Consider the following 27,156-nt stretch of genomic DNA (forward strand, 5'->3'; position numbering starts at 1 on the left):
AACACACCCGCTGGCAGCCTGTGAGAGCTACACTGTCTTCTCTTAATTTTTCTTCTGAGTTTCTACTGAAATGTCTGTCTTCAAGTCTCTGCCTCTCCTCCTGTTTTCTTACTCCACCTGAGGCGAAGCCCGGGGCTGGGTATGACACCATTTATCTTGTCACTTTCTCTCTGTACCTGTCTAACAGGTAGGGTGTGTGTCAGAGTGCATCTGTATGCGAGTGTATGTGTGTGAGCAGGCGGCTCCACCTCCTGAGCGTGTGTATAAAATGGGTCAGCCAGCTGCAGAGAGACACGCAGAGGGACTTTGACTCTCCTTTGTGAGCAACCTCCTCCACTCCTCTCTCAGAGAGCACTCTCGTACCTCCTTCTCAGCAACTCAAAGACACAGGCACCATGTCAAGCACCAGGTCTATCAGCTACAGCATCGGTGGTGGTGGTGGTGGCTCCATCAGGAAGTCTGGCTACTCCAGCCAGTCAGCCTACGCACTTCCCGCCGGCTCTAGCAGGGTCAGCACTGTGTCCAGTGTCAGGAGATCTGGTGTGGGTGCCGGTCCAGGCTTCGGTGCAGGATTCGGTGCTGGAGGTGGCAGCTACAACTTCAGCAGCAGCAGCATGAGTGGAGGCTACGGTGGTGGTCTTGGTGGAGGTCTCGGTGGTGGCTTCATTCCACCTCCCATCACCGCTGTAACCGTCAACCAGAGCCTGTTGGCCCCCCTCAACCTGGAAATTGACCCCACGATTCAGGCTGTCCGCACTCAGGAGAAAGAGCAGATCAAGACCCTCAACAACCGCTTCGCCTCCTTCATTGACAAAGTGAGTATTCGGTCTCTCTTAAAATAACACTGACTTTTACATATCATGCAAATCTGCATAATGATATTGCTGTGCACTGTGCCTGTAGTGCATTCAAATACAGAATTCTCATTTTATTACTAGGTATGACCTTTGAACGAGTGAGTCTTAACACTGGATGCCTTTAGTATTACTACACACCATAATAGCTTGCAGCTGTAAAAAACTGAGTGACACTTAAAAATGTGTTCTCTTGCACAACAGCTTTCTTTCAGCATATCTGCAAGCTAAGTATTTTTCATAGATGCAAAAGTTTCATCTGATTACACCAGAGCCCGTATCTTTACTAATCGGGCAGTACAAGCAAAGCAGTAGTAATAGGCTAATCAGCTAAAGTAAATGTTAAATCATTTGTACTAGATCTCTCTAAGTATGGCTATAGCCTTGGAAAAAAGTCCTCAGAAACCCATGACTGAGGCTATCCAAATATGGGTGGAGTTTAATAACCTAGCAACCATGTGAGTCATAGATACACACATACTGTATATAGAGTGTGCTAGATGAATCCAGTGTGTGTAGTCCAAAGTCTAGACTTTATTACGCCACAAAAATTGCACACAAAATTGAAATTGTCATTCATATCCATTTGTGACGTATATTTTTTTTATTTCATTCTCTTTAAAAAAAAAAAAAAAAAAAAACCTTAGTCAACTGTATGTTACACCCATATTTGGCTGCAAACAAACACTTCACAACTTTCTGAGCAAATGTGGACAGAAGACACACCCTGAAGGCCATGCAGTCAGCACATACACACACACACACACACACACACACACACCTTTATTTTTTAGTGCCTGTGGGAGAATTTGCAGTAGGCAGTGTGTGACCAGGATGAGTCATCAGGACCATAGCCACCAGACGCTCCAAACTTTTACTCTGCTTTATAACTTTCTAGCAGGTTACAGGTCAAAGACTATGCCAATAAATGCCTTTGAACTTTTTCTGAGGTTTAAGATAACAGGGAAATGTAAATCATTGTTAATGTAAGATAATTAAATGAAGAAGTCTTAAGGAAAAGTGCACTAATATTTCCATGGTACATCAAGGTTGCATACATCTAAAAAAAAAAATGTATGAAGACAAGTTTAGTAGATTATGAGCTAGACAGGTGCTGTCATATATGTCTGATCTCCAAAGACCACACACAAAACCTGCCTTAGGGTGTTGCAGGTATGTCTTGTTTCTCTGATATTGTTGCTCTGTTTTATTTGTGAAGCAATGCAGGTTTGGGGCGAGGCCATTACTGGAAGTTTTTTCCAGTCTAGGAGTTTGTAGCTTGTGCGCAGCACTGCCACACCCAGTCAGTCCACTTTCACCTTCCCTTCCCCCCTTCCCTCACTCCACCCTGCAGAAAAATGCCTGCTAAAATGACTCATGGTCATTTGTATTCCCTTAAACAATGCTTCCAGAGAGCGTGCACAAAGAGACTTAAAGAGCTAGGACTACAAAGGAGTCATACAAGACAGACAAAACCATCAATCCACTTCATTTATTCATTCATTCACTACTTTTTTTTCAAAATGCAGTCTTACTCAACTACATTGTTAACCTCCAAGGAGCTTGAAAGTGAAAATCTTCAAATAAAACCCACAAAATTATTTCTTTGTTTCCATAGGTGCGTTTCCTGGAACAGCAGAACAAGATGCTGGAGACCAAATGGAGTCTCCTCCAGGAACAGACCACCACCCGCTCCAACATCGACGCTATGTTTGAGGCCTACATTTCTAACCTGCGCAGACAGCTCGATGGCCTGGGAAATGAGAAGATGAAGCTGGAAGGAGAGCTGAGGAACATGCAGGGCCTGGTTGAGGACTTCAAGAACAAGTGAGTTGTAATTTTGAAATTGAATGATCTGATGGAAAACAAACCCCACTGAAAACAGAATAGATTTACTCACATTTCCTTTCTTTAAACAGGTACGAAGATGAGATCAACAAGCGTGCTTCAGTAGAGAATGAGTTTGTTCTGCTCAAGAAGGTGAAGACCATTTATCTTTTTCTTTAAAAGACTTACCTTTTTCACTCCATTAAGGTTTTTTGTAACAGCAATAGGGTATAATGTCCTTTCATTTTCTTTTAGGATGTTGATGCAGCCTACATGAACAAGGTTGAGCTTGAGGCCAAGGTTGATGCTCTTCAGGATGAGATCAACTTCCTCAGGGCAGTCTATGAGACTGTAAGTTCAATTCTGTTGTGTTTGGCCAACCAAAATTTGTTAGTAGTGCTGCTTTGTAAGGGTAGGTAATTTACTGATTGTTTGGTCTGCATTTGCAGGAACTGCGTGAGCTCCAGTCTCAGATCAAGGACACATCAGTTATTGTGGAGATGGACAACAGCAGAAACCTGGACATGGACTCCATTGTGGCTGAAGTTCGTGCTCAGTATGAGGACATCGCCAACCGCAGTCGTGCCGAAGCAGAGAGCTGGTACAAACAGAAGGTCGGTCAAGCTCTCATAGCTTCAACTCTTGAAGATCACCTCATCTGTGGCCACGCAAGTGCTCATTTGTGTCAATATTTATGTTACAGTTTGAGGAGATGCAGTCCTCTGCTGGTCAGTACGGGGAGGACCTCCGCTCAACCAAGTCTGAGATCGCAGAACTCACCCGCATGATCGCCCGCCTGCAGAACGAGATTGATGCCGTCAAGGGACAGGTAATGATGAGCAAGGGTTGATACATAAATGGTTCACATACTGTTTATGTAAAGAGGCTGACTTTATGTATGTTATTGTCACTTTAGCGTGCCAACTTGGAGGCTCAAATCGCTGAGGCTGAGGAGCGTGGAGAGCTGGCAGTGAAGGACGCCAAGCTCCGTATCAGAGAGCTCGAGGAAGCCCTCCAGAGGGCCAAGCAAGACATGGCCCGCCAGGTGCGCGAGTACCAGGAGCTCATGAACGTCAAACTGGCCCTGGACATTGAGATCGCCACCTACAGAAAGCTGCTGGAAGGAGAGGAGAGCAGGTAGGAAGTTTTTAAAGAATATTGCGTTGATATTTACACTCTCAAATCTTTTCGACAAACCTTAAGGTTTGAAAAAACATCACTAAGCAAATCTGTTGTCTTCTTTACTCAGACTGTCCAGCGGTGGAGCTTCAGCCACCATTCATGTGCAGCAGACCTCTGGAGGTCTCTCATCTGGTAAATAACTCTCTCTGTTTCTCTGAATCTCTCATCTTTCTTAGAATCTCATTCTCCAGGTTGGATACGTGTCTAAAACTTTCTTTCTCCTGCAGGTTTCTCTGGTAGCGGCGCTGGATTTGGCTATGGCGGTGGCTACGGTGGTGCTTCAGGATATGGTGGTGGATCAGGATATGGTGGTAGCTCCATCAGCAAAACCAGCGTCACCAGTGTCAGCAGTAAACGCTATTAAGGAGAAGCGCCCCCAACCCAACCCGGCATCCTATCTTCCTTACCTGCAACTAGATCACTCTGAACCTTCTTACAACTCAAATAATCTATGGTGCTATATTCTAGCCAGACAGATATCCCCTGTTAATGAGGAGATGAGGACAATGATTTCTTAAACATAAAATAAGTTTTAGGTTGCTCTGTGCGTTGATGGTAGATACACATAACATACATCTCTTGTCTGGTGGCATCACTGCCATTTTAAATCATCAACCCAACTACACTAAAATGACACCAGAAAGAATGTAACAGAGAATATGTGCTCCCAGTCACTGAATTGTTTTATTTCTGCACTGATATATATGGGGAAAGTGAGACTTGAGTGAACTATATACACATAGAAACCACTGAAGCCATTTAGGCCCTTCACAACAATAGGATTTCAGTCTCATTAGCATAACCACAAGCAGTACCATGGTTTCACTGGATCAGGGATGTGCTATACAGGTCCTGAAAGTCCTGGTTGAATGTTTTGTGTCGTTACAAGCTCCCTGCTGTATTTTTGTTGACGAATATGACTTTTGTCATTATGCAATGGCTGTCAGTGTTAGTTTACCTATTTGCTGTAAAAAGTACAATACTGTCAGCCTGTAACTGATGACAATGACTTGTGGGCTTCCAATGTCCAGTTACCTCATATTCAAGGGAGATCTGTTACAGCAAAAAAACAGGCACAATGGCATTTCCATGGACCATCCCTCCTAAACTTTGTGTACTTGCCCAGTTGAAAGAGAAGAGCTTCATTTACTGTGTTGTGACTGTACTACCTTAGACTTTCCCCTTTATTCAAACTGCTTCCAAAGCGTATTTCACAGTCCCTTTTATAAATGGCAAAAAAAAGCTACAAAAATGAAACCATGTTCAACCAGATTTATTTTGTATTGATTGACTTGACACAAAACCAGCGTCACCAGTGTCAGCAGTAAACGCTATTAAGGAGAAGCGCCCCCAACCCAACCCGGCATCCTATCTTCCTTACCTGCAACTAGATCACTCTGAACCTTCTTACAACTCAAATAATCTATGGTGCTATATTCTAGCCAGACAGATATCCCCTGTTAATGAGGAGATGAGGACAATGATTTCTTAAACATAAAATAAGTTTTAGGTTGCTCTGTGCGTTGATGGTAGATACACATAACATACATCTCTTGTCTGGTGGCATCACTGCCATTTTAAATCATCAACCCAACTACACTAAAATGACACCAGAAAGAATGTAACAGAGAATATGTGCTCCCAGTCACTGAATTGTTTTATTTCTGCACTGATATATATGGGGAAAGTGAGACTTGAGTGAACTATATACACATAGAAACCACTGAAGCCATTTAGGCCCTTCACAACAATAGGATTTCAGTCTCATTAGCATAACCACAAGCAGTACCATGGTTTCACTGGATCAGGGATGTGCTATACAGGTCCTGAAAGTCCTGGTTGAATGTTTTGTGTCGTTACAAGCTCCCTGCTGTATTTTTGTTGACGAATATGACTTTTGTCATTATGCAATGGCTGTCAGTGTTAGTTTACCTATTTGCTGTAAAAAGTACAATACTGTCAGCCTGTAACTGATGACAATGACTTGTGGGCTTCCAATGTCCAGTTACCTCATATTCAAGGGAGATCTGTTACAGCAAAAAAACAGGCACAATGGCATTTCCATGGACCATCCCTCCTAAACTTTGTGTACTTGCCCAGTTGAAAGAGAAGAGCTTCATTTACTGTGTTGTGACTGTACTACCTTAGACTTTCCCCTTTATTCAAACTGCTTCCAAAGCGTATTTCACAGTCCCTTTTATAAATGGCAAAAAAAAGCTACAAAAATGAAACCATGTTCAACCAGATTTATTTTGTATTGATTGACTTGACACCAACTTAATATCTGAATACAATAAATCTGAGACTACAAGTTTTGTCTTGATTTGTCTTTGTTGCTTGAAATGTTGAAATGTTTTCACCAATTATGGGCAATTTTATTATCAAAGAACTACATCTGGATAAAAAATTAGACAATGGAACCACAAGAGAAACTAAAGACAGAATTAAAAAAAAAAATTGGATTAAAACAGATAAATGTAATATAATAATTACAATAAAGTTGATCCACTTTATGAAGAACTCCCTTATTCTTAATTATCTTATAACACTACAGTAGGTTAGTTAATTTTCATCATACAATTTTAGTTGCATTACCTTTGATATCTAAATATTCTCTTCTCATGAACATTTTCAGTACAACCGCATTGCAAAATTAATTTACCTTTTGGCCTTTTTCAATATTTATCAAACATTATATTTAATGTGGAAGGTTGTCGGAAGAATTTAAACAGATTCAATTTCTTTGGCTTGCAGTTGTTGAGGTGGGTAGCTGGCATTGTTATCTGGATTTTCAGCATTGGTCTGTGGAAATTCATTGGGCTGTACCTCTTGTGCCGCGGTTCTGTATTTACAAATATACACCAGAATTGCTAACCCAAGAGCAGTTGTGAGAACACCTGCAACAATTGGCACTGGATTGTATACTGCAAAATACAAACACAAATGGACATCAGTTAAGTTTTAAAAAAAAAAGAAAATATTTAGGGGCACAGTCAAAGTTCAGTTTTTAACCAGTTTTAAGGACCTTGATCTTTGCAATATGGCGGACATGAGTATTGTGTCAATAAGAAAACATTGCTAATGCGGCTTCAACATATCTTGGTTTGCCAAGACGAAGCAAATAGTATTTCAGCTTGTCCTTTGATCTTAACATGTCAGTTCTTAAGAGGTGACCTGCTCAATTTAAAATAAACACATTTAATTTGGCTACTAATATGACAGTGGTCTATTCTTTCTTTAGGGGTAATTTTTTAATGATGTAAAAATTATGTCATTAAAAGTGCAAAATGCCCTAACGTGTGTCTAAAGTAGTAGCTCAGCACTGCCCCCTGACGTTTGTTCGTTAAAATTCTGCATTAAACAATAGATAAGAGGTAAAGAGTACTATGACTTAATGCAAAAATGTGCTGTAACAGAGTCATTTATCTTAGTTATTATGCATCAAAAATTTAGTTGTTTATAGGAACTCACTGTAAATGAAGACTGAATTGCTGGGCTGAGACGTTAGTTTCATTTTTGAAGACGTAAGATGGAATACACATTCATACTCTCCTTGAGGCACTGGGGCATACTGTGTGATAGACTCTGGGAAGCCTGGTGTGCTGTAACTTTGACTCAAATAAGCACCATCCCTTCTAAACTCTAAGTACCCCTAAACAGGAAGGAAAGACTGTATAAAAGACGCCTGCTGTATATGTACCAAAAACATTATTTGAAATGTAATTACAAAACAATTCAGTGTAACAGAAAAAGTGTGAATGGGGTGATTTACATAGTCTTTTGATTTTAAATAAGCGGAGTCGATGGAGCAGGAGATTTTCACATTTTCTTTGTCCCTGACATACAGTTTGGGGTTAGGACCATACGTATCCACATACAGTTTAGGACGGGGCAATGCATCTGGCAAAGTGGAGAGTGAAAGGAAGACATTTATTAGAAAGGTAAAAAGCATGAGGGAATTAGTCAGGTCCCATGAAATAAAACACATTTTAAAACTCTCTCTTCAAATAGGATGGAATGTTGAGGATTAATTTTGCACTACACTGATTTTAGTCATTTTCCCCCCTAATAGTACCGGGAGCTGACTACCAAGTAAACAAATCATGGTTAATTAAAACGCATTAGGTAATTTCATGGGGCCTTTAAAACATTTTCTGGTAATATGTCATTGCAATAATTTTGTACAATTAACCTCAAACTGTCTCACCTGAGCAAATAATATAGAGCATGCCTCTCTGTCTGCAAGCTTCAATTTCCTCCATTGGACAATCTTTGATCTTTTTTTCTTTCCCAATGCATCTGATGCCACCAACTGTCTGTGTGAACTGCCGTCTGTCATCCAAAAGCCTTTCCCACTTCAGCACATGCCCACATCCCAGTTCCCTGCACACCACTTCAGCCGTGGCAGCAGCAGCAGATGAATCGGCTTCAGTATCGACTTCCTTCTGACAAACAGGTTCCCACTTGCCTTTGAGAGTGACATCCAGATATCCTAGACAGCTCTCTCCACGTTCCTGCTCCCAGAGCCGAACCGGAAGCTCTTCTAATGGAGCACAAGGGAAGAAAATATACATACACACTTTACTTGTATCACAAATCAGATGCCAATTGTTTCTTCTAGACATCAATGAAATTAAAATTCTCAGATTTGGTACTGTATATATGCTGTATATAATTTCATTTAATTAATGAAAGGACACACATAAACACTACAATAAAAGGGAATGCATTGCTCTTCTGTACCTGGGATGGCTTGCTCACTTTTGGACAGAGATGAATGTAAGACTTTTCCATTGTACAACATCTCCATACTGCAGGCAAACTCTATTGGGACAACGGCATTCGTCTGTCTTAAAACGATACTAGTGTGATTTGTGAGAAACAGTGAACCAGCGAAGGTCCAGTTGGTGCCAGGGCTGACAGGGAGGATGCGGTAATACAGACTCAATGTGAAGTTTGTGGCTAGGTTATAGGCTGATTCACACTGTACAGTGTAATTTTCACCCTTACGAAAAAGATAGGGGTACACAGTCACTTTGGGATCAGAGAGGGCAGCTGGGAAAAAGAGAGAAAGAAACAGAGTGACATTTCAGTAGAAAATGTCTAATACATAATACATTAAGTCATATGCTTAATAAAACTTACATACGACTAAGGTAATAGGGCTGCTTAATTCAGAATATGGATTCTTTGAGTCAGTTCGAGTGGATTTGTACCAGCACACAATTTTTCCTTCATACTTGGCCGTCGCAGGGATTGTGAAATATATTGTATCTGATCGACTGATGACCTCAGATGTCACCCAGGCTTCTGTGGTTTCTGGGGTCTGCGAGGGGCTTTCCAACTTGCCCACAGACACAGTTATGGGATACGGAGCACTCCAAGTGGTGCCACAAGCAACCTCTACTATAGAGTTTAGCTCAATATTACTTTCATTTATTCTGAATCGATAGCCGAATGTAGGGGCTGGAGCATATGCTGGAGGTGAGAGACAGAATAAGATGGAACAGAAAAAGAAAAGGGAGGACAACACTTATTATCAACAGCAACACTGGATCAGCATTTCTGCAGCAGCTTTTCATTTAGTTTACTATGTGCTTGTTCATTTCGAATCGATTATTATAGTCAGCAAATCCTATAAACAACACTAAATAAAAGCAAATCATAACAGGCAATTTGCAGTCACACTGTATCAAACATGAATTCTTGAGTAAAACTTTTTGGCTTAAAACAAATGTATTTTGTATTATGCTTTAAATAAATGTATATTTTTAATAAGCAAGGACACATTAAATTGGTCAAAAGTGACAGTAAACACATTTATAATGTTCTAAAATATTTATATTTCAAATAAGTTCTGTTCTTTCTATTCAGCAAAGAATATGCATCATGGTTTCCAAATACAAAGCAGTGCAACATTGATAATAATATGAAATGTGTCATGAGCGCTAAATCAGCATATTAGAATGATTTCTGAAGGATCATATGTGACACTGAAGACTGGAGTATTGGTTGCTGAATTAAAAAATCTGCTTTGCCATCACAGGAATAAATTACATTTTAAAATATATTAAAATACAAAACAGTTATTATAAAAAATAATAATACAGACTTCTTTCAAAAACATAAAAAAAACATGTTACATGTTACTGCAGGCATGATGAGCTGATTATTATTATTGCACATCCGATTTAATGACTATTCATGTTTTTACAGACACAGTATATATACTTTTTTTAAAGAATCCCAACAAGCTTTATTAACCTTTAGTTAATGTATTTTTATGAACAGGACAGGTTAGTGAGAATACTTCTACAAGCAACATGACAGATAAATGTAATATGACCCTGAAAAAAAAACTGCACTTCCTTCTTCATACTACTGACCTGGACATACAGTATGTGTGTATCAGCTTATGTACAGGAGTAGGTGAATGATTCTTACCCTGAGATGCTGTGTTTCTCACACACATTATCCAGCACACCACAGCTAGCGCTATGAAGAAAGAGTGATTGCAATATACTGTGAAAAACAGGATTTTCCCAAATTAAAGTACATGAAATATGCATGTTGCAATGTGCAACATGTAAGACATTAAACTCAGATATATACTAAAAATATATGTTTATATTTTACAGTTTTAAGGCCTGCTGTTTGCAAATACATTTTAACTTTACAAACATGTATTATTGTGAATTAAATTAACTCAAGATTGGGAAAAGTAATGTTTTCTACATTTCTACACTGGCCAGACCGACCTGTCTAAATCTGATCAGTCCTGCTTACTCTATGTTCTATGTTTAGAAACAATAATAGTGATATAAATACTTTTTTTCTCTCTCACTGTGAAGAACTAGGTACCCTGATTCACACCTTCTAATGTATACCGTTAGTTGCAATTTACTGTAAATATAATTAACTGAAGAAAGTTAATTGGAATTCAGAGTAGCCAGTTATACTCCAATAAGTTTAAAAACATCAGGTAAATTAAATAAACCCTTACCTCCTATGTTGGGAAGAATCATCCTGACACCAGCAAATGAAACTGCAGCACTACAAGAATGAAAACTACTTAAATTCACAACAGAGCAGAGCTGAACTTTCCAACTGGTGAAACACTGCATTACCTAACAGGAAGTTCATTGACCACAAAAAAAGGATGTAACATTTTGTCTTTTAGTCCACTATATTGTGTGCACACAATTCAATGAATTTTGAGATAAAGTTTTATTTATCTTAAGTTTTAGTATGTACATTTATTAATTCTTATTTTGTTTTGTATTAGGCTGATAAAAGCTTAAATTAAGCTCCTCAATATTTTTATTTGCACACTTCATATATTTTTTTTCTAGTACAATTAACTTGTTTTTCTAATTGGCCTTAATTTATTTTGACACACCTCTGTCCATACATTAGAAATCTTAAAGAAATATCTAACAATTTTTCTTTTAAATTTATTAGGTGTGAATTCCTTAATTCTAAAGTGTTATGTTGTCTTTTATGGCCACTCAGTTAATTTCAGATCTAGTCGTTATGTTTTGTTATATTGGGTGCACAGAATTGATCTCTCCTTGCTGATATACATCTTATCACTACAAAAGTGATGCTAGAGCATGTCCTTTAGTAGCCATGGCTCATGATCCCAAACTTAGCCAGAGACCTCTGCTTGACCTGAGTGACACGGCTAGATCTCTAATCCTGCATGGTTTTACTGCTGCTCTCCACATGGTTGTGTTGCATAACTGTGAGAGAGCAGATTACTGACTGTTCAGCCTCACGTCTGTCCCTGCAGTGCTGTCAGAGATGATACACAGGTGGGAGAGAGGGTAAGAGAAAGCCAATAAGATCTTTGTGTACTACGGCATACATAGTTTATTAAATCATATGTACAGTATGTTACAATGGATCATACATATTTACAAACATAATACATTGTCATTATTATTTGTATGTCTTCCTTCTTTAACACACCTGATTCAGATAGATCAGCTCATTAGGAGAGAATCCATCAACTGAACTGAGTGTGTTAGACAAGAGAGACATACAAATGATCTCCTCAGGAACAGAGTTGAGAACCACTGCCTCTACAAGAATGTACCTTATAGCTTTTGTACTTACCCCAGTGAAAGCATTGTACTTTTTCTGAGAGTACAGTTGCTGCAAAAAATGTTTTTTAGCAGGTGAACAGGGTATATGTTGTCACCTGACCAAACCGCAAAACAGGTCTCATCGCATCCGCTTGTCAAGAAAGTATTAATAGCAGTATGAACGGATAGTGATATCTATGGACTTTTAAGGTAGCCAAGCTATTTGTTTTTATTGCTGGAATTTATTCAGTTTTAATATCCAAATGTTAGTGAGAAGAAGAAAAATATAATTTTTTAGATAGCAATCTGCGTTTGTGATTGATATTGGTTATGGTTGGTGTCTGCTTTGAAGGCACCTTGAGTAAAAAAAAGCTCCATATTTAATGAAGCACATACAAAAAATCTGACCTGGAAATGATGCAACCTGTTTTACAGAATACAGAAGTTTGTTGCACATAACCCTAATTGCTGTGGGATACAGTAGTTTTGTTTTGCAAGTAAACTGTGGTTAATGTAATAGTTTTGCAAATAAACTTGTGCTTTTTTCAGTGACTATAAGTAATCAATTAGTTAAATATGAACTGTAATAATTTTGGTTAAGCACAATTAAGTTCTGATGATGCCTGTGATTATTTACATGCAGCATTCATTCAGGAATTATTCTACATGTAAGACATCCAATCAGAGACCTTAAAGCCTATAAGACTGACTGAAATGGTCATAGATAAATTGCCCCGATAGGAAGTTGGAAGTGATTTTCATGAGAAAGGAATGCACCACTGAGGTTTCAAAATGCGCTTCCTCTTTTCAGGGCCCATGCGTTCTTCACTGCATTGCTTCACCGATTCTGTCATCAAACATTTCCCCACACACAATTACACTGAAGGCATCTACAAACTTATTGAGGGTTCAGAAAGCCCATCTTAGTCATCACGATTTTTCCTTTTTCCTTTATCCTTGTCTATGCTTTTCTTCTCCTTTTCCTTCTCTTCCTTTTCCTTCAACACTTTCTTCTCTTTCTTCTTCTCATCCTTGGCCTCCTTATATTTCCACTTTGGAGGCTCCAGGTAACCTTTCTGCTTTTTATTCTTCTTCCTCTTTTTTGGGGTGGACTCTTTAGTCACTTTAATCTGTGGGATACAGCCAGAGGGGAAGACGCTATTGCGCCTTGACGCCACACTACGAGGAATGAATGTGCGCATTCCAGACTGAGCAATGGACAGCACACTGCCTCGTCTCTCTGTATTGGCACAGCAGGACAAAGAGACGGACTCAGCCGAGCGGACAGAAGGAGAAATGGAGGAGATGGAGCTGTTACGATGGCACAGTGAACTCTCCTCCAGCTGCTTCTGTGAGTGCTTCTGCATCAGCTCAGCCACAGCAAGCCGACGTTTACCCATCTGCAGCTCGATGGCCTGGGAAATGAGAAGATGAAGCTGGAAGGAGAGCTGAGGAACATGCAGGGCCTGGTTGAGGACTTCAAGAACAAGTGAGTTGTAATTTTGAAATTGAATGAACTGATGGGGGAAAAAAACACTGAAAACAGAATAGATTCTCACATTTCCTTTCTCTTAACAGGTACAAAGATGAGATCATCAAGCGTGCTTCAGTAGAGAATGAGTTTGTTCTGCTCAAGAAGGTGAAGACCATTTATCTTTTTCTTTAAAAGACTTACCTTTTTCACTCCATTAAGGTTTTTTGTAACAGCAATAGGGTATAATGTCCTTTCATTTTCTTTTAGGATGTTGATGCAGCCTACATGAACAAGGTTGAGCTTGAGGCCAAGGTTGATGCTCTTCAGGATGAGATCAACTTCCTCAGGGCAGTCTATGAGACTGTAAGTTCAATTCTGTTGTGTTTGGCCAACCAAAATTTGTTAGTAGTGCTGCTTTGTAAGGGTAGGTAATTTACTGATTGTTTGGTCTGCATTTGCAGGAACTGCGTGAGCTCCAGTCTCAGATCAAGGACACATCAGTTATTGTGGAGATGGACAACAGCAGAAACCTGGACATGGACTCCATTGTGGCTGAAGTTCGTGCTCAGTATGAGGACATCGCCAACCGCAGTCGTGCCGAAGCAGAGAGCTGGTACAAACAGAAGGTCGGTCAAGCTCTCATAGCTTCAACTCTTGAAGATCACCTCATCTGTGGCCACGCAAGTGCTCATTTGTGTCAATATTTATGTTACAGTTTGAGGAGATGCAGTCCTCTGCTGGTCAGTACGGGGAGGACCTCCGCTCAACCAAGTCTGAGATCGCAGAACTCACCCGCATGATCGCCCGCCTGCAGAACGAGATTGATGCCGTCAAGGGACAGGTAATGATGAGCAAGGGTTGATACATAAATGGTTCACATACTGTTTATGTAAAGAGGCTGACTTTATGTATGTTATTGTCACTTTAGCGTGCCAACTTGGAGGCTCAAATCGCTGAGGCTGAGGAGCGTGGAGAGCTGGCAGTGAAGGACGCCAAGCTCCGTATCAAGGATCTCGAAGAGGCCCTCCAGAGGGCGAAGCAAGACATGGCCCGCCAGGTGCGTGAGTACCAGGAGCTCATGAACGTCAAACTGGCCCTGGACATTGAGATCGCCACCTACAGAAAGCTGCTGGAAGGAGAGGAGAGCAGGTAGGAAGTTTTTAAAGAATATTGCGTTGATATTTACACTCTCAAATCTTTTCGACAAACCTTAAGGTTTGAAAAAACATCACTAAGCAAATCTGTTGTCTTCTTTACTCAGACTGTCCAGCGGTGGAGCTTCAGCCACCATTCATGTGCAGCAGACCTCTGGAGGTCTCTCATCTGGTAAATAACTCTCTCTGTTTCTCTGAATCTCTCATCTTTCTTAGAATCTCATTCTCCAGGTTGGATACGTGTCTAAAACTTTCTTTCTCCTGCAGGTTTCTCTGGTAGCGGCGCTGGATTTGGCTATGGCGGTGGCTACGGTGGTGCTTCAGGATATGGTGGTGGATCAGGATATGGTGGTAGCTCCATCAGCAAAACCAGCGTCACCAGTGTCAGCAGTAAACGCTATTAAGGAGAAGCGCCCCCAACCCAACCCGGCATCCTATCTTCCTTACCTGCAACTAGATCACTCTGAACCTTCTTACAACTCAAATAATCTATGGTGCTATATTCTAGCCAGACAGATATCCCCTGTTAATGAGGAGATGAGGACAATGATTTCTTAAGCATAAAATAAGTTTTAGGTTGTTCTGTGCGTTGATGGTAGTTACCCACAACATACACCTCTTGTCTGGTGGTGTCACTACCATTTTAAATCATCAGTTCAACTACACTAAAATGACACCAGAAAGAATGTAATGGAGAATGTGCTCCCAGTCACTGAATTTGTTTATTTCTGCACTGATATATATGGGGAAAGTGAGACTTGAATGAAATATATACACATGGAAACCACTGAAGCCAATTAGACCTGTAACAACAATAGGATTTCAGTCTCCACAAGCAGTACCATGGTTTCACTGGATCAGGGATGTGCTATACAGGTCCTGAAAGTCCTGGTTGAATGTTTTGTGTCGTTACAAGCTCCCTGCTGTATTTTTGTTGACGAATATGACTTTTGTCATTATGCAATGGCTGTCAGTGTTAGTTTACCTATTTGCTGTAAAAAGTACAATACTGTCAGCCTGTAACTGATGACAATGACTTGTGGGCTTCCAATGTCCAGTTACCTCATATTCAAGGGAGATCTGTTACAGCAAAAAAACAGGCACAATGGCATTTCCATGGACCATCCCTCCTAAACTTTGTGTACTTGCCCAGTTGAAAGAGAAGAGCTTCATTTACTGTGTTGTGACTGTACTACCTTAGACTTTCCCCTTTATTCAAACTGCTTCCAAAGCGTATTTCACAGTCCCTTTTATAAATGGCAAAAAAAAGCTACAAAAATGAAACCATGTTCAACCAGATTTATTTTGTATTGATTGACTTGACACCAACTTAATATCTGAATACAATAAATCTGAGACTACAAGTTTTGTCTTGATTTGTCTTTGTTGCTTGAAATGTTGAAATGTTTTCACCAATTATGGGCAATTTTATTATCAAAGAACTACATCTGGATAAAAAATTAGACAATGGAACCACAAGAGAAACTAAAGACAGAATTAAAAAAAAAAATTGGATTAAAACAGATAAATGTAATATAATAATTACAATAAAGTTGATCCACTTTATGAAGAACTCCCTTATTCTTAATTATCTTATAACACTACAGTAGGTTAGTTAATTTTCATCATACAATTTTAGTTGCATTACCTTTGATATCTAAATATTCTCTTCTCATGAACATTTTCAGTACAACCGCATTGCAAAATTAATTTACCTTTTGGCCTTTTTCAATATTTATCAAACATTATATTTAATGTGGAAGGTTGTCGGAAGAATTTAAACAGATTCAATTTCTTTGGCTTGCAGTTGTTGAGGTGGGTAGCTGGCATTGTTATCTGGATTTTCAGCATTGGTCTGTGGAAATTCATTGGGCTGTACCTCTTGTGCCGCGGTTCTGTATTTACAAATATACACCAGAATTGCTAACCCAAGAGCAGTTGTGAGAACACCTGCAACAATTGGCACTGGATTGTATACTGCAAAATACAAACACAAATGGACATCAGTTAAGTTTTAAAAAAAAAAGAAAATATTTAGGGGCACAGTCAAAGTTCAGTTTTTAACCAGTTTTAAGGACCTTGATCTTTGCAATATGGCGGACATGAGTATTGTGTCAATAAGAAAACATTGCTAATGCGGCTTCAACATATCTTGGTTTGCCAAGACGAAGCAAATAGTATTTCAGCTTGTCCTTTGATCTTAACATGTCAGTTCTTAAGAGGTGACCTGCTCAATTTAAAATAAACACATTTAATTTGGCTACTAATATGACAGTGGTCTATTCTTTCTTTAGGGGTAATTTTTTAATGATGTAAAAATTATGTCATTAAAAGTGCAAAATGCCCTAACGTGTGTCTAAAGTAGTAGCTCAGCACTGCCCCCTGACGTTTGTTCGTTAAAATTCTGCATTAAACAATAGATAAGAGGTAAAGAGTACTATGACTTAATGCAAAAATGTGCTGTAACAGAGTCATTTATCTTAGTTATTATGCATCAAAAATTTAGTTGTTTATAGGAACTCACTGTAAATGAAGACTGAATTGCTGGGCTGAGACGTTAGTTTCATTTTTGAAGACGTAAGATGGAATACACATTCATACTCTCCTTGAGGCACTGGGGCATACTGTGTGATAGACTCTGGGAAGCCTGGTGTGCTGTAACTTTGACTCAAATAAGCACCATCCCTTCTAAACTCTAAGTACCCCTAAACAGGAAGGAAAGACTGTATAAAAGACGCCTGCTGTATATGTACCAAAAACATTATTTGAAATGTAATTACAAAACAATTCAGTGTAACAGAAAAAGTGTGAATGGGGTGATTTACATAGTCTTTTGATTTTAAATAAGCGGAGTCGATGGAGCAGGAGATTTTCACATTTTCTTTGTCCCTGACATACAGTTTGGGGTTAGGACCATACGTATCCACATACAGTTTAGGACGGGGCAATGCATCTGGCAAAGTGGAGAGTGAAAGGAAGACATTTATTAGAAAGGTAAAAAGCATGAGGGAATTAGTCAGGTCCCATGAAATAAAACACATTTTAAAACTCTCTCTTCAAATAGGATGGAATGTTGAGGATTAATTTTGCACTACACTGATTTTAGTCATTTTCCCCCCTAATAGTACCGGGAGCTGACTACCAAGTAAACAAATCATGGTTAATTAAAACGCATTAGGTAATTTCATGGGGCCTTTAAAACATTTTCTGGTAATATGTCATTGCAATAATTTTGTACAATTAACCTCAAACTGTCTCACCTGAGCAAATAATATAGAGCATGCCTCTCTGTCTGCAAGCTTCAATTTCCTCCATTGGACAATCTTTGATCTTTTTTTCTTTCCCAATGCATCTGATGCCACCAACTGTCTGTGTGAACTGCCGTCTGTCATCCAAAAGCCTTTCCCACTTCAGCACATGCCCACATCCCAGTTCCCTGCACACCACTTCAGCCGTGGCAGCAGCAGCAGATGAATCGGCTTCAGTATCGACTTCCTTCTGACAAACAGGTTCCCACTTGCCTTTGAGAGTGACATCCAGATATCCTAGACAGCTCTCTCCACGTTCCTGCTCCCAGAGCCGAACCGGAAGCTCTTCTAATGGAGCACAAGGGAAGAAAATATACATACACACTTTACTTGTATCACAAATCAGATGCCAATTGTTTCTTCTAGACATCAATGAAATTAAAATTCTCAGATTTGGTACTGTATATATGCTGTATATAATTTCATTTAATTAATGAAAGGACACACATAAACACTACAATAAAAGGGAATGCATTGCTCTTCTGTACCTGGGATGGCTTGCTCACTTTTGGACAGAGATGAATGTAAGACTTTTCCATTGTACAACATCTCCATACTGCAGGCAAACTCTATTGGGACAACGGCATTCGTCTGTCTTAAAACGATACTAGTGTGATTTGTGAGAAACAGTGAACCAGCGAAGGTCCAGTTGGTGCCAGGGCTGACAGGGAGGATGCGGTAATACAGACTCAATGTGAAGTTTGTGGCTAGGTTATAGGCTGATTCACACTGTACAGTGTAATTTTCACCCTTACGAAAAAGATAGGGGTACACAGTCACTTTGGGATCAGAGAGGGCAGCTGGGAAAAAGAGAGAAAGAAACAGAGTGACATTTCAGTAGAAAATGTCTAATACATAATACATTAAGTCATATGCTTAATAAAACTTACATACGACTAAGGTAATAGGGCTGCTTAATTCAGAATATGGATTCTTTGAGTCAGTTCGAGTGGATTTGTACCAGCACACAATTTTTCCTTCATACTTGGCCGTCGCAGGGATTGTGAAATATATTGTATCTGATCGACTGATGACCTCAGATGTCACCCAGGCTTCTGTGGTTTCTGGGGTCTGCGAGGGGCTTTCCAACTTGCCCACAGACACAGTTATGGGATACGGAGCACTCCAAGTGGTGCCACAAGCAACCTCTACTATAGAGTTTAGCTCAATATTACTTTCATTTATTCTGAATCGATAGCCGAATGTAGGGGCTGGAGCATATGCTGGAGGTGAGAGACAGAATAAGATGGAACAGAAAAAGAAAAGGGAGGACAACACTTATTATCAACAGCAACACTGGATCAGCATTTCTGCAGCAGCTTTTCATTTAGTTTACTATGTGCTTGTTCATTTCGAATCGATTATTATAGTCAGCAAATCCTATAAACAACACTAAATAAAAGCAAATCATAACAGGCAATTTGCAGTCACACTGTATCAAACATGAATTCTTGAGTAAAACTTTTTGGCTTAAAACAAATGTATTTTGTATTATGCTTTAAATAAATGTATATTTTTAATAAGCAAGGACACATTAAATTGGTCAAAAGTGACAGTAAACACATTTATAATGTTCTAAAATATTTATATTTCAAATAAGTTCTGTTCTTTCTATTCAGCAAAGAATATGCATCATGGTTTCCAAATACAAAGCAGTGCAACATTGATAATAATATGAAATGTGTCATGAGCGCTAAATCAGCATATTAGAATGATTTCTGAAGGATCATATGTGACACTGAAGACTGGAGTATTGGTTGCTGAATTAAAAAATCTGCTTTGCCATCACAGGAATAAATTACATTTTAAAATATATTAAAATACAAAACAGTTATTATAAAAAATAATAATACAGACTTCTTTCAAAAACATAAAAAAAACATGTTACATGTTACTGCAGGCATGATGAGCTGATTATTATTATTGCACATCCGATTTAATGACTATTCATGTTTTTACAGACACAGTATATATACTTTTTTTAAAGAATCCCAACAAGCTTTATTAACCTTTAGTTAATGTATTTTTATGAACAGGACAGGTTAGTGAGAATACTTCTACAAGCAACATGACAGATAAATGTAATATGACCCTGAAAAAAAAACTGCACTTCCTTCTTCATACTACTGACCTGGACATACAGTATGTGTGTATCAGCTTATGTACAGGAGTAGGTGAATGATTCTTACCCTGAGATGCTGTGTTTCTCACACACATTATCCAGCACACCACAGCTAGCGCTATGAAGAAAGAGTGATTGCAATATACTGTGAAAAACAGGATTTTCCCAAATTAAAGTACATGAAATATGCATGTTGCAATGTGCAACATGTAAGACATTAAACTCAGATATATACTAAAAATATATGTTTATATTTTACAGTTTTAAGGCCTGCTGTTTGCAAATACATTTTAACTTTACAAACATGTATTATTGTGAATTAAATTAACTCAAGATTGGGAAAAGTAATGTTTTCTACATTTCTACACTGGCCAGACCGACCTGTCTAAATCTGATCAGTCCTGCTTACTCTATGTTCTATGTTTAGAAACAATAATAGTGATATAAATACTTTTTTTCTCTCTCACTGTGAAGAACTAGGTACCCTGATTCACACCTTCTAATGTATACCGTTAGTTGCAATTTACTGTAAATATAATTAACTGAAGAAAGTTAATTGGAATTCAGAGTAGCCAGTTATACTCCAATAAGTTTAAAAACATCAGGTAAATTAAATAAACCCTTACCTCCTATGTTGGGAAGAATCATCCTGACACCAGCAAATGAAACTGCAGCACTACAAGAATGAAAACTACTTAAATTCACAACAGAGCAGAGCTGAACTTTCCAACTGGTGAAACACTGCATTACCTAACAGGAAGTTCATTGACCACAAAAAAAGGATGTAACATTTTGTCTTTTAGTCCACTATATTGTGTGCACACAATTCAATGAATTTTGAGATAAAGTTTTATTTATCTTAAGTTTTAGTATGTACATTTATTAATTCTTATTTTGTTTTGTATTAGGCTGATAAAAGCTTAAATTAAGCTCCTCAATATTTTTATTTGCACACTTCATATATTTTTTTTCTAGTACAATTAACTTGTTTTTCTAATTGGCCTTAATTTATTTTGACACACCTCTGTCCATACATTAGAAATCTTAAAGAAATATCTAACAATTTTTCTTTTAAATTTATTAGGTGTGAATTCCTTAATTCTAAAGTGTTATGTTGTCTTTTATGGCCACTCAGTTAATTTCAGATCTAGTCGTTATGTTTTGTTATATTGGGTGCACAGAATTGATCTCTCCTTGCTGATATACATCTTATCACTACAAAAGTGATGCTAGAGCATGTCCTTTAGTAGCCATGGCTCATGATCCCAAACTTAGCCAGAGACCTCTGCTTGACCTGAGTGACACGGCTAGATCTCTAATCCTGCATGGTTTTACTGCTGCTCTCCACATGGTTGTGTTGCATAACTGTGAGAGAGCAGATTACTGACTGTTCAGCCTCACGTCTGTCCCTGCAGTGCTGTCAGAGATGATACACAGGTGGGAGAGAGGGTAAGAGAAAGCCAATAAGATCTTTGTGTACTACGGCATACATAGTTTATTAAATCATATGTACAGTATGTTACAATGGATCATACATATTTACAAACATAATACATTGTCATTATTATTTGTATGTCTTCCTTCTTTAACACACCTGATTCAGATAGATCAGCTCATTAGGAGAGAATCCATCAACTGAACTGAGTGTGTTAGACAAGAGAGACATACAAATGATCTCCTCAGGAACAGAGTTGAGAACCACTGCCTCTACAAGAATGTACCTTATAGCTTTTGTACTTACCCCAGTGAAAGCATTGTACTTTTTCTGAGAGTACAGTTGCTGCAAAAAATGTTTTTTAGCAGGTGAACAGGGTATATGTTGTCACCTGACCAAACCGCAAAACAGGTCTCATCGCATCCGCTTGTCAAGAAAGTATTAATAGCAGTATGAACGGATAGTGATATCTATGGACTTTTAAGGTAGCCAAGCTATTTGTTTTTATTGCTGGAATTTATTCAGTTTTAATATCCAAATGTTAGTGAGAAGAAGAAAAATATAATTTTTTAGATAGCAATCTGCGTTTGTGATTGATATTGGTTATGGTTGGTGTCTGCTTTGAAGGCACCTTGAGTAAAAAAAAGCTCCATATTTAATGAAGCACATACAAAAAATCTGACCTGGAAATGATGCAACCTGTTTTACAGAATACAGAAGTTTGTTGCACATAACCCTAATTGCTGTGGGATACAGTAGTTTTGTTTTGCAAGTAAACTGTGGTTAATGTAATAGTTTTGCAAATAAACTTGTGCTTTTTTCAGTGACTATAAGTAATCAATTAGTTAAATATGAACTGTAATAATTTTGGTTAAGCACAATTAAGTTCTGATGATGCCTGTGATTATTTACATGCAGCATTCATTCAGGAATTATTCTACATGTAAGACATCCAATCAGAGACCTTAAAGCCTATAAGACTGACTGAAATGGTCATAGATAAATTGCCCCGATAGGAAGTTGGAAGTGATTTTCATGAGAAAGGAATGCACCACTGAGGTTTCAAAATGCGCTTCCTCTTTTCAGGGCCCATGCGTTCTTCACTGCATTGCTTCACCGATTCTGTCATCAAACATTTCCCCACACACAATTACACTGAAGGCATCTACAAACTTATTGAGGGTTCAGAAAGCCCATCTTAGTCATCACGATTTTTCCTTTTTCCTTTATCCTTGTCTATGCTTTTCTTCTCCTTTTCCTTCTCTTCCTTTTCCTTCAACACTTTCTTCTCTTTCTTCTTCTCATCCTTGGCCTCCTTATATTTCCACTTTGGAGGCTCCAGGTAACCTTTCTGCTTTTTATTCTTCTTCCTCTTTTTTGGGGTGGACTCTTTAGTCACTTTAATCTGTGGGATACAGCCAGAGGGGAAGACGCTATTGCGCCTTGACGCCACACTACGAGGAATGAATGTGCGCATTCCAGACTGAGCAATGGACAGCACACTGCCTCGTCTCTCTGTATTGGCACAGCAGGACAAAGAGACGGACTCAGCCGAGCGGACAGAAGGAGAAATGGAGGAGATGGAGCTGTTACGATGGCACAGTGAACTCTCCTCCAGCTGCTTCTGTGAGTGCTTCTGCATCAGCTCAGCCACAGCAAGCCGACGTTTACCCATCTGTGGAGGGCTGCTTGGGCACAGCGGCCGTGTGGCCGTGGCTATGAACGGGCTGCGTAGGCTGGTGGTCATTCGCACCATGTGATCCATGACACCATTGTCCTGCGGATCACGTGGGAAACTGAAACCAAAAGTACTCTTGAGATGATGAGTCAGCTTCTGGCTGGCACTCTTATTGGCTGTTGCTTTGCTGACCAGCACCTTAAGGTTGGGCCACTCTGGGTCGTAGGTGTCACAGAACTGTTCAGCTGTGGGATGAAGCGCAAGGTGGCGCAGACGATTCAGCGTGTCAAAGCGACCTGTTTTCAGTGCCCAGTCACGTGCACATTTACCACGGTTGGAGTCTACAGCATTTACATCAGCACCTAAAACTATACAGAACAATACAGAGAATTTAATAAATTGTATATCAGAAGGATGCTGGAGGAATATACTTCTAAAAATAAAGAATGCTGTGTAAGAAATCACTTTGTCTGTCTAGTCATGTTGTGCCTTCCACAGATCTTTTGCAGATCTTATGGATGCTACTGAGGCAAACTGATTCAATGCCAGCTACGCCATTCTTGATTGGCTATGTGGGTCATTTGGTGACTTCTTGTCTCTCCCTAGTGATGTGATGAATATAAGCAATGCCAAAATAGTGAAGGACCATTTTCAGCATATCAGCATGTGTGTGTTCAACTACTAACCGTGCATTATAAGAGCTGCCACCACATCATTCCTGCCCTGTATGGCAGCTTTAATGAGGGCAGTGAATCCTCTGTTGTCTCTGATCTCTGTCTCTGCTCCAGGGAAGTAATTCATGATGTAGTTACATATGGAGACATGACCTGTGTACAGAAAGATTTAAAACTTTTTTACTTTGTATTTTTGAACATATACAAAATGAAGTCAAATAGTATTTAACATGAAGTCTTTGTCATTCCTTACTTCTATGTAAATTAGAGTTATTGCATCATATTCACAAAAATCAACACTATTTGCCTGGAACACTATTATTGCCAGCAGAGTTCAGACAGCAGTTCATCTAATTTTCATCAAGACAGTGAACTGACATCACACATGCAACAACTGACCAGCTTGAGCTGCGATCATTAAAGCAGTGTTGCCGTCATTGTCTTGGTGGTTAATATCCAGATGTGGACAGCTGTGCAACTCATAAACAATTGGAAGAAAGCCTTTATATGCAGCCACCATCAGTCCATTCTACAAGAAAGAATCATGGTGTGTTACAAGACCTCTATCAATATAATTCTTAAACAGGTGAAAAGGTAAAGAGATATAGAAAATATATATATGGACACGTTACATCAACAGGTAACTATTTAATAATCAACCAAACAGTAATAACCCTGCAGCACTAATAAAATGATCTAAAACTGTTCTGAGAGTTTTTGTTTTTTCGAGGCATTAATTTCCTCAGGAATTTCCAGTGATGAGTTATGAGTACAATATCTGTTAACATTACTTAAATAGACTTTCTCATGCTAAGTTACAAGTGCATGTAGCCATGCCTCAAACATGAATTTTGAAAGTGTTAACAAGTTGCTACATAAAGACTATGTAGTTCGATTTCTCAAGTAAACACACACCCTTATTGCAGTTGTAGGTCACATTTGGGGTGACAATGTTTGTAAAATAAATAAGAAAGTCTTATCAAGAAATGTTAACCTCAGACATAATTCTACTTATACAGTTAAAAATATTTACATTTCTCTGTAATGTAAAAGTAATTTAAAATGTACTTATTTTTATTGCATGATTTTTCTCTGATTAGTCAGTCTGTCTCATGCTCTCTAATACTAATCTGTCTTACCCTGCCATTAATGTCAACTTCCATGACCTCATCATAGGTCACACCTCGTTCCAACACTCTCTTCAGTGCCTCTGGGTCATTTTGGACGCAAGCCTCATATAGTGTGTTGGCAGTTCCTTTTTTCCTTTCCTCTTGTTCATAATCCGGGAGAACAGAATCATCAGACAGCAAGCTTCCAGAGTCAGACTCTTCATCCAACAATGAGATTTCATCCTCGTCCAGGCCTGACCCCAGATTTGGGTCCTCAAAGGCAGCGCTTTGAACTGCTGCCATGCCTCCAGAGTTCAATCTTGCCTACGCCATCTTTGCTGGCATTTGAGGAAAGTGTTCCAACATTGTTGTAGTGGGTCAGCAACCTGAGATGAAGGAATGCACTCCAAGTGTTTATGGCCCCTGTCTTGAGGTAAACAGTCCAGATAAACCACAAGGCTCTCTAACTAAGTGAAAGAACCTTCAAATAGATAAATAAACAAACAAATAAAGCACTGTCAGTGATGGCAACCATTACCATTCAATTGACTCAAAAGCTTCTGATGCAAGAAAGTAAGGAGTTTTCGTAGCTCCAGATTTAGCCTGGGACAGCTGTGCTTTAATTGTCAGTGCTAAATCTGGCCTGCTCAGGCTTAAAATACACAGATATCTGTAAACAGGCTTATATACGGTACACTCTAAAAACACACGTTACCTCAATTAACTCTACTATTCATACGTGTATATGTTGATACAACAATTTTACGTTGTGAAACATATTCAGTTTAGTTACAAAACTGGTATTTCTATTAATTAATTAAACATTTCTCTGGTTGTGCGTGTCATATAAAAATCTAGCTAAATACAAAACCAAAGTTTACAACAATAAAGCAAAAACATTCTCTTTAGTGCTCTAATGAACAATTGAGAAAACAGCCAGATGCTCTTAAATACTTACCGACAGTCTGGCAATACATTTTAAACTAGATTTAAAATAGAGATTTCAAAAATATGGAGTATAACTCACCTGTGTTCACACTTCAGAAGAAAAGAGGTGTCTTCAGTGAATGCTGCCAATGCCTTAAAAAACGTTCACATGTCATTATCAGAAACCTTAGCTTGCAGAAAATACAACCATCAGCTTGACGTCTTCATCATAGTGTGTGTAGTAGTATGTGATGTGAACACAGAGGGGTGAATACATGCTCCGTAACACCTCAGGTCATTAGACTGACTAATGCCTTTCAGGATCAGAAAAGACCCAAGGCTTTCGGAACATAATCACCTTTCACACACACATACTCAAAATGGTCTCTGTTTCTTTCTCTCCGTCTCATACTGACAAACAAACCCAATCATACTCTCACTTGTTCATTAGAGTGTAAGTATTAAAGATCATGCATTCAATAATGCTGATGAAGTTTAACATACAGTTGGGTGTGTTTCAGGGCTTTGGTTGCTTTATGTCACAGGGACCCTGATTTTAGCTCAGAGGATTATATGGAATGTGAGGAGAAGTGAATTTGTCTTTGATAAGATTTCAAGACAGAATGATGTACTTTGCCGACAAAAATGTCCTTACATGACCAGTTGTCTGTACCAATAATCATACTAATAATCCAATAATCATTATGTAATTAACACCAACGTCAGTAGTACAACAACCTAAAAATATTTTGTGCTTAATAACTGAACATGCAGGCTCAAATCAAGATTTTACGCAAAAAAAAACACACACAAAAAAAGAACCTACAATAAAATCGCAAGCAAATTTGCATTCAGTCTTGCAATTCTGAAGGAACTGATAAAAATATAAAAACTCCTTTATCATCAGGTCTTCACAAAACAACACAAGTACCTAATTTAAGCTCATATTAAGTTAATACTCCTGTATCCCAGCAGCACTTAAGGAAGTGAGTGATCCTTGTTACACACACATGTGACCCAGGACCACAAAACCAGTCATAAGGGTCAATTTTTTAATTGAATTTTTTTTCAATTAAAGCTGAATAAATAAGCTTTCCATTGATGTATTGTTTGTTAGGATAGGACAATATTTGGCTCAGATACAACTATTTGAAAATCTGGAATCTGATGGGGGGAAAAAAATCTAAATATTGAGAAAATCGCCTTTAAAGTTGTCCAAATGAAGTTCTTAGCAATGAATATTACTAATCAAAAATTAAGTTTTGATATATTTACGGTAGGAAATTTACTAAATATCTTCATGGAACATGATCTTTACTTAATAT

The 27,156-nt window shown here is 38.7% G+C and overlaps 5 protein-coding genes across 6 annotated transcripts; 2 read left to right on the top strand and 3 right to left on the bottom strand.

Moving 5' to 3' along the window:
* The first annotated feature begins 269 nt into the window (after positions 1 to 269).
* LOC107711067 (intermediate filament protein ON3-like) lies at positions 270 to 6,174 on the top strand. Of its 2 annotated transcripts, XM_016515982.1 has the most exons (10): positions 270 to 815; positions 2,473 to 2,681; positions 2,774 to 2,834; positions 2,937 to 3,032; positions 3,131 to 3,295; positions 3,385 to 3,510; positions 3,598 to 3,818; positions 3,931 to 3,995; positions 4,091 to 4,202; positions 5,177 to 6,174. In XM_016515982.1, exons 1-10 carry the CDS (start codon positions 396 to 398, stop codon positions 5,199 to 5,201), a joined length of 1,500 nt encoding a protein of 499 aa, XP_016371468.1. In that variant the 5' UTR covers positions 270 to 395; the 3' UTR covers positions 5,202 to 6,174. The 2 variants fall into 2 exon arrangements, with proteins under 2 accessions (XP_016371468.1, XP_016371467.1); XM_016515981.1 differs by lacking the exon at positions 5,177 to 6,174 and having other exon boundaries at positions 4,091 to 5,088.
* A 215-nt stretch (positions 6,175 to 6,389) lies between these two features.
* LOC107711064 (uncharacterized) lies at positions 6,390 to 10,909 on the bottom strand. The gene is made up of 8 exons (XM_016515979.1): positions 10,867 to 10,909; positions 10,308 to 10,358; positions 9,009 to 9,341; positions 8,607 to 8,918; positions 8,071 to 8,406; positions 7,636 to 7,763; positions 7,335 to 7,515; positions 6,390 to 6,787 (listed from the first exon to the last, which is right to left on the bottom strand). Exons 1-8 carry the CDS (start codon positions 10,886 to 10,888, stop codon positions 6,588 to 6,590), a joined length of 1,563 nt encoding a protein of 520 aa, XP_016371465.1. The 5' UTR covers positions 10,889 to 10,909; the 3' UTR covers positions 6,390 to 6,587.
* Positions 10,910 to 13,165: 2,256 nt separating this feature from the next.
* On the top strand, positions 13,166 to 15,942 carry LOC107711001 (intermediate filament protein ON3-like). The gene is made up of 9 exons (XM_016515903.1): positions 13,166 to 13,263; positions 13,332 to 13,439; positions 13,529 to 13,589; positions 13,692 to 13,787; positions 13,886 to 14,050; positions 14,140 to 14,265; positions 14,353 to 14,573; positions 14,686 to 14,750; positions 14,846 to 15,942. Exons 1-9 carry the CDS (start codon positions 13,166 to 13,168, stop codon positions 14,980 to 14,982), a joined length of 1,077 nt encoding a protein of 358 aa, XP_016371389.1. The 3' UTR covers positions 14,983 to 15,942.
* Positions 15,943 to 16,157: 215 nt separating this feature from the next.
* On the bottom strand, positions 16,158 to 20,677 carry LOC107711065 (uncharacterized). Its single transcript, XM_016515980.1, has 8 exons — positions 20,635 to 20,677; positions 20,076 to 20,126; positions 18,777 to 19,109; positions 18,375 to 18,686; positions 17,839 to 18,174; positions 17,404 to 17,531; positions 17,103 to 17,283; positions 16,158 to 16,555 (listed from the first exon to the last, which is right to left on the bottom strand). Exons 1-8 carry the CDS (start codon positions 20,654 to 20,656, stop codon positions 16,356 to 16,358), a joined length of 1,563 nt encoding a protein of 520 aa, XP_016371466.1. The 5' UTR covers positions 20,657 to 20,677; the 3' UTR covers positions 16,158 to 16,355.
* An 821-nt stretch (positions 20,678 to 21,498) lies between these two features.
* Positions 21,499 to 25,323, bottom strand: LOC107711022 (ankyrin repeat domain-containing protein 33B-like). Its single transcript, XM_016515923.1, has 4 exons — positions 24,935 to 25,323; positions 24,195 to 24,324; positions 23,808 to 23,948; positions 21,499 to 23,483 (listed from the first exon to the last, which is right to left on the bottom strand). The coding sequence occupies exons 1-4, from the start codon at positions 25,205 to 25,207 to the stop codon at positions 22,642 to 22,644; spliced, it is 1,386 nt and encodes a 461-aa protein (XP_016371409.1). The 5' UTR covers positions 25,208 to 25,323; the 3' UTR covers positions 21,499 to 22,641.
* Positions 25,324 to 27,156: the final 1,833 nt, after the last annotated feature.

This window comes from Sinocyclocheilus rhinocerous, unplaced genomic scaffold (assembly GCF_001515625.1).
Source record: "Sinocyclocheilus rhinocerous isolate Xijiao unplaced genomic scaffold, SAMN03320098_v1.1 scaffold85, whole genome shotgun sequence".
Taxonomy (NCBI): Eukaryota; Metazoa; Chordata; class Actinopteri; order Cypriniformes; family Cyprinidae; genus Sinocyclocheilus; species Sinocyclocheilus rhinocerous.

What these genes read in the sequence shown, in the direction of transcription:
- LOC107711067 (XM_016515982.1), top strand. Translation starts at nt 396, where the DNA reads ATGTCAAGCACCAGGTCTATCAGCTACAGCATCGGTGGTGGTGGTGGT. An exon ending in AGTTTGTTCTGCTCAAGAAG is followed by an intron (nt 2,835 to 2,936) that starts GTGAAGACCATT and finishes ATTTTCTTTTAG; the next exon opens with GATGTTGATGCAGCCTACAT. An exon ending in TCAGGGCAGTCTATGAGACT is followed by an intron (nt 3,033 to 3,130) that starts GTAAGTTCAATT and finishes CTGCATTTGCAG; the next exon opens with GAACTGCGTGAGCTCCAGTC.
- LOC107711064 (XM_016515979.1), bottom strand. Translation starts at nt 10,888, where the DNA reads ATGATTCTTCCCAACATAGGAG. An exon ending in GATTCTTCCCAACATAGGAG is followed by an intron (nt 10,359 to 10,866) that starts GTAAGGGTTTAT and finishes CTTTCTTCATAG; the next exon opens with CGCTAGCTGTGGTGTGCTGG. An exon ending in GAGAAACACAGCATCTCAGG is followed by an intron (nt 9,342 to 10,307) that starts GTAAGAATCATT and finishes TCTCACCTCCAG; the next exon opens with CATATGCTCCAGCCCCTACA.
- LOC107711001 (XM_016515903.1), top strand. Translation starts at nt 13,166, where the DNA reads ATGGACAGCACACTGCCTCGTCTCTCTGTATTGGCACAGCAGGACAAA. An exon ending in GTTGAGGACTTCAAGAACAA is followed by an intron (nt 13,440 to 13,528) that starts GTGAGTTGTAAT and finishes TTCTCTTAACAG; the next exon opens with GTACAAAGATGAGATCATCA. An exon ending in TCAGGGCAGTCTATGAGACT is followed by an intron (nt 13,788 to 13,885) that starts GTAAGTTCAATT and finishes CTGCATTTGCAG; the next exon opens with GAACTGCGTGAGCTCCAGTC.
- LOC107711065 (XM_016515980.1), bottom strand. Translation starts at nt 20,656, where the DNA reads ATGATTCTTCCCAACATAGGAG. An exon ending in ATTTAAAATCAAAAGACTAT is followed by an intron (nt 17,284 to 17,403) that starts GTAAATCACCCC and finishes CTTCCTGTTTAG; the next exon opens with GGGTACTTAGAGTTTAGAAG. An exon ending in CAATTCAGTCTTCATTTACA is followed by an intron (nt 16,556 to 17,102) that starts GTGAGTTCCTAT and finishes TGTATTTTGCAG; the next exon opens with TATACAATCCAGTGCCAATT.
- LOC107711022 (XM_016515923.1), bottom strand. Translation starts at nt 25,207, where the DNA reads ATGGCAGCAGTTCAAAGCGCTGCCTTTGAGGACCCAAATCTGGGGTCA. An exon ending in AATGATCGCAGCTCAAGCTG is followed by an intron (nt 23,949 to 24,194) that starts GTCAGTTGTTGC and finishes TTCTGTACACAG; the next exon opens with GTCATGTCTCCATATGTAAC. An exon ending in GGCAGCTCTTATAATGCACG is followed by an intron (nt 23,484 to 23,807) that starts GTTAGTAGTTGA and finishes GTATAGTTTTAG; the next exon opens with GTGCTGATGTAAATGCTGTA.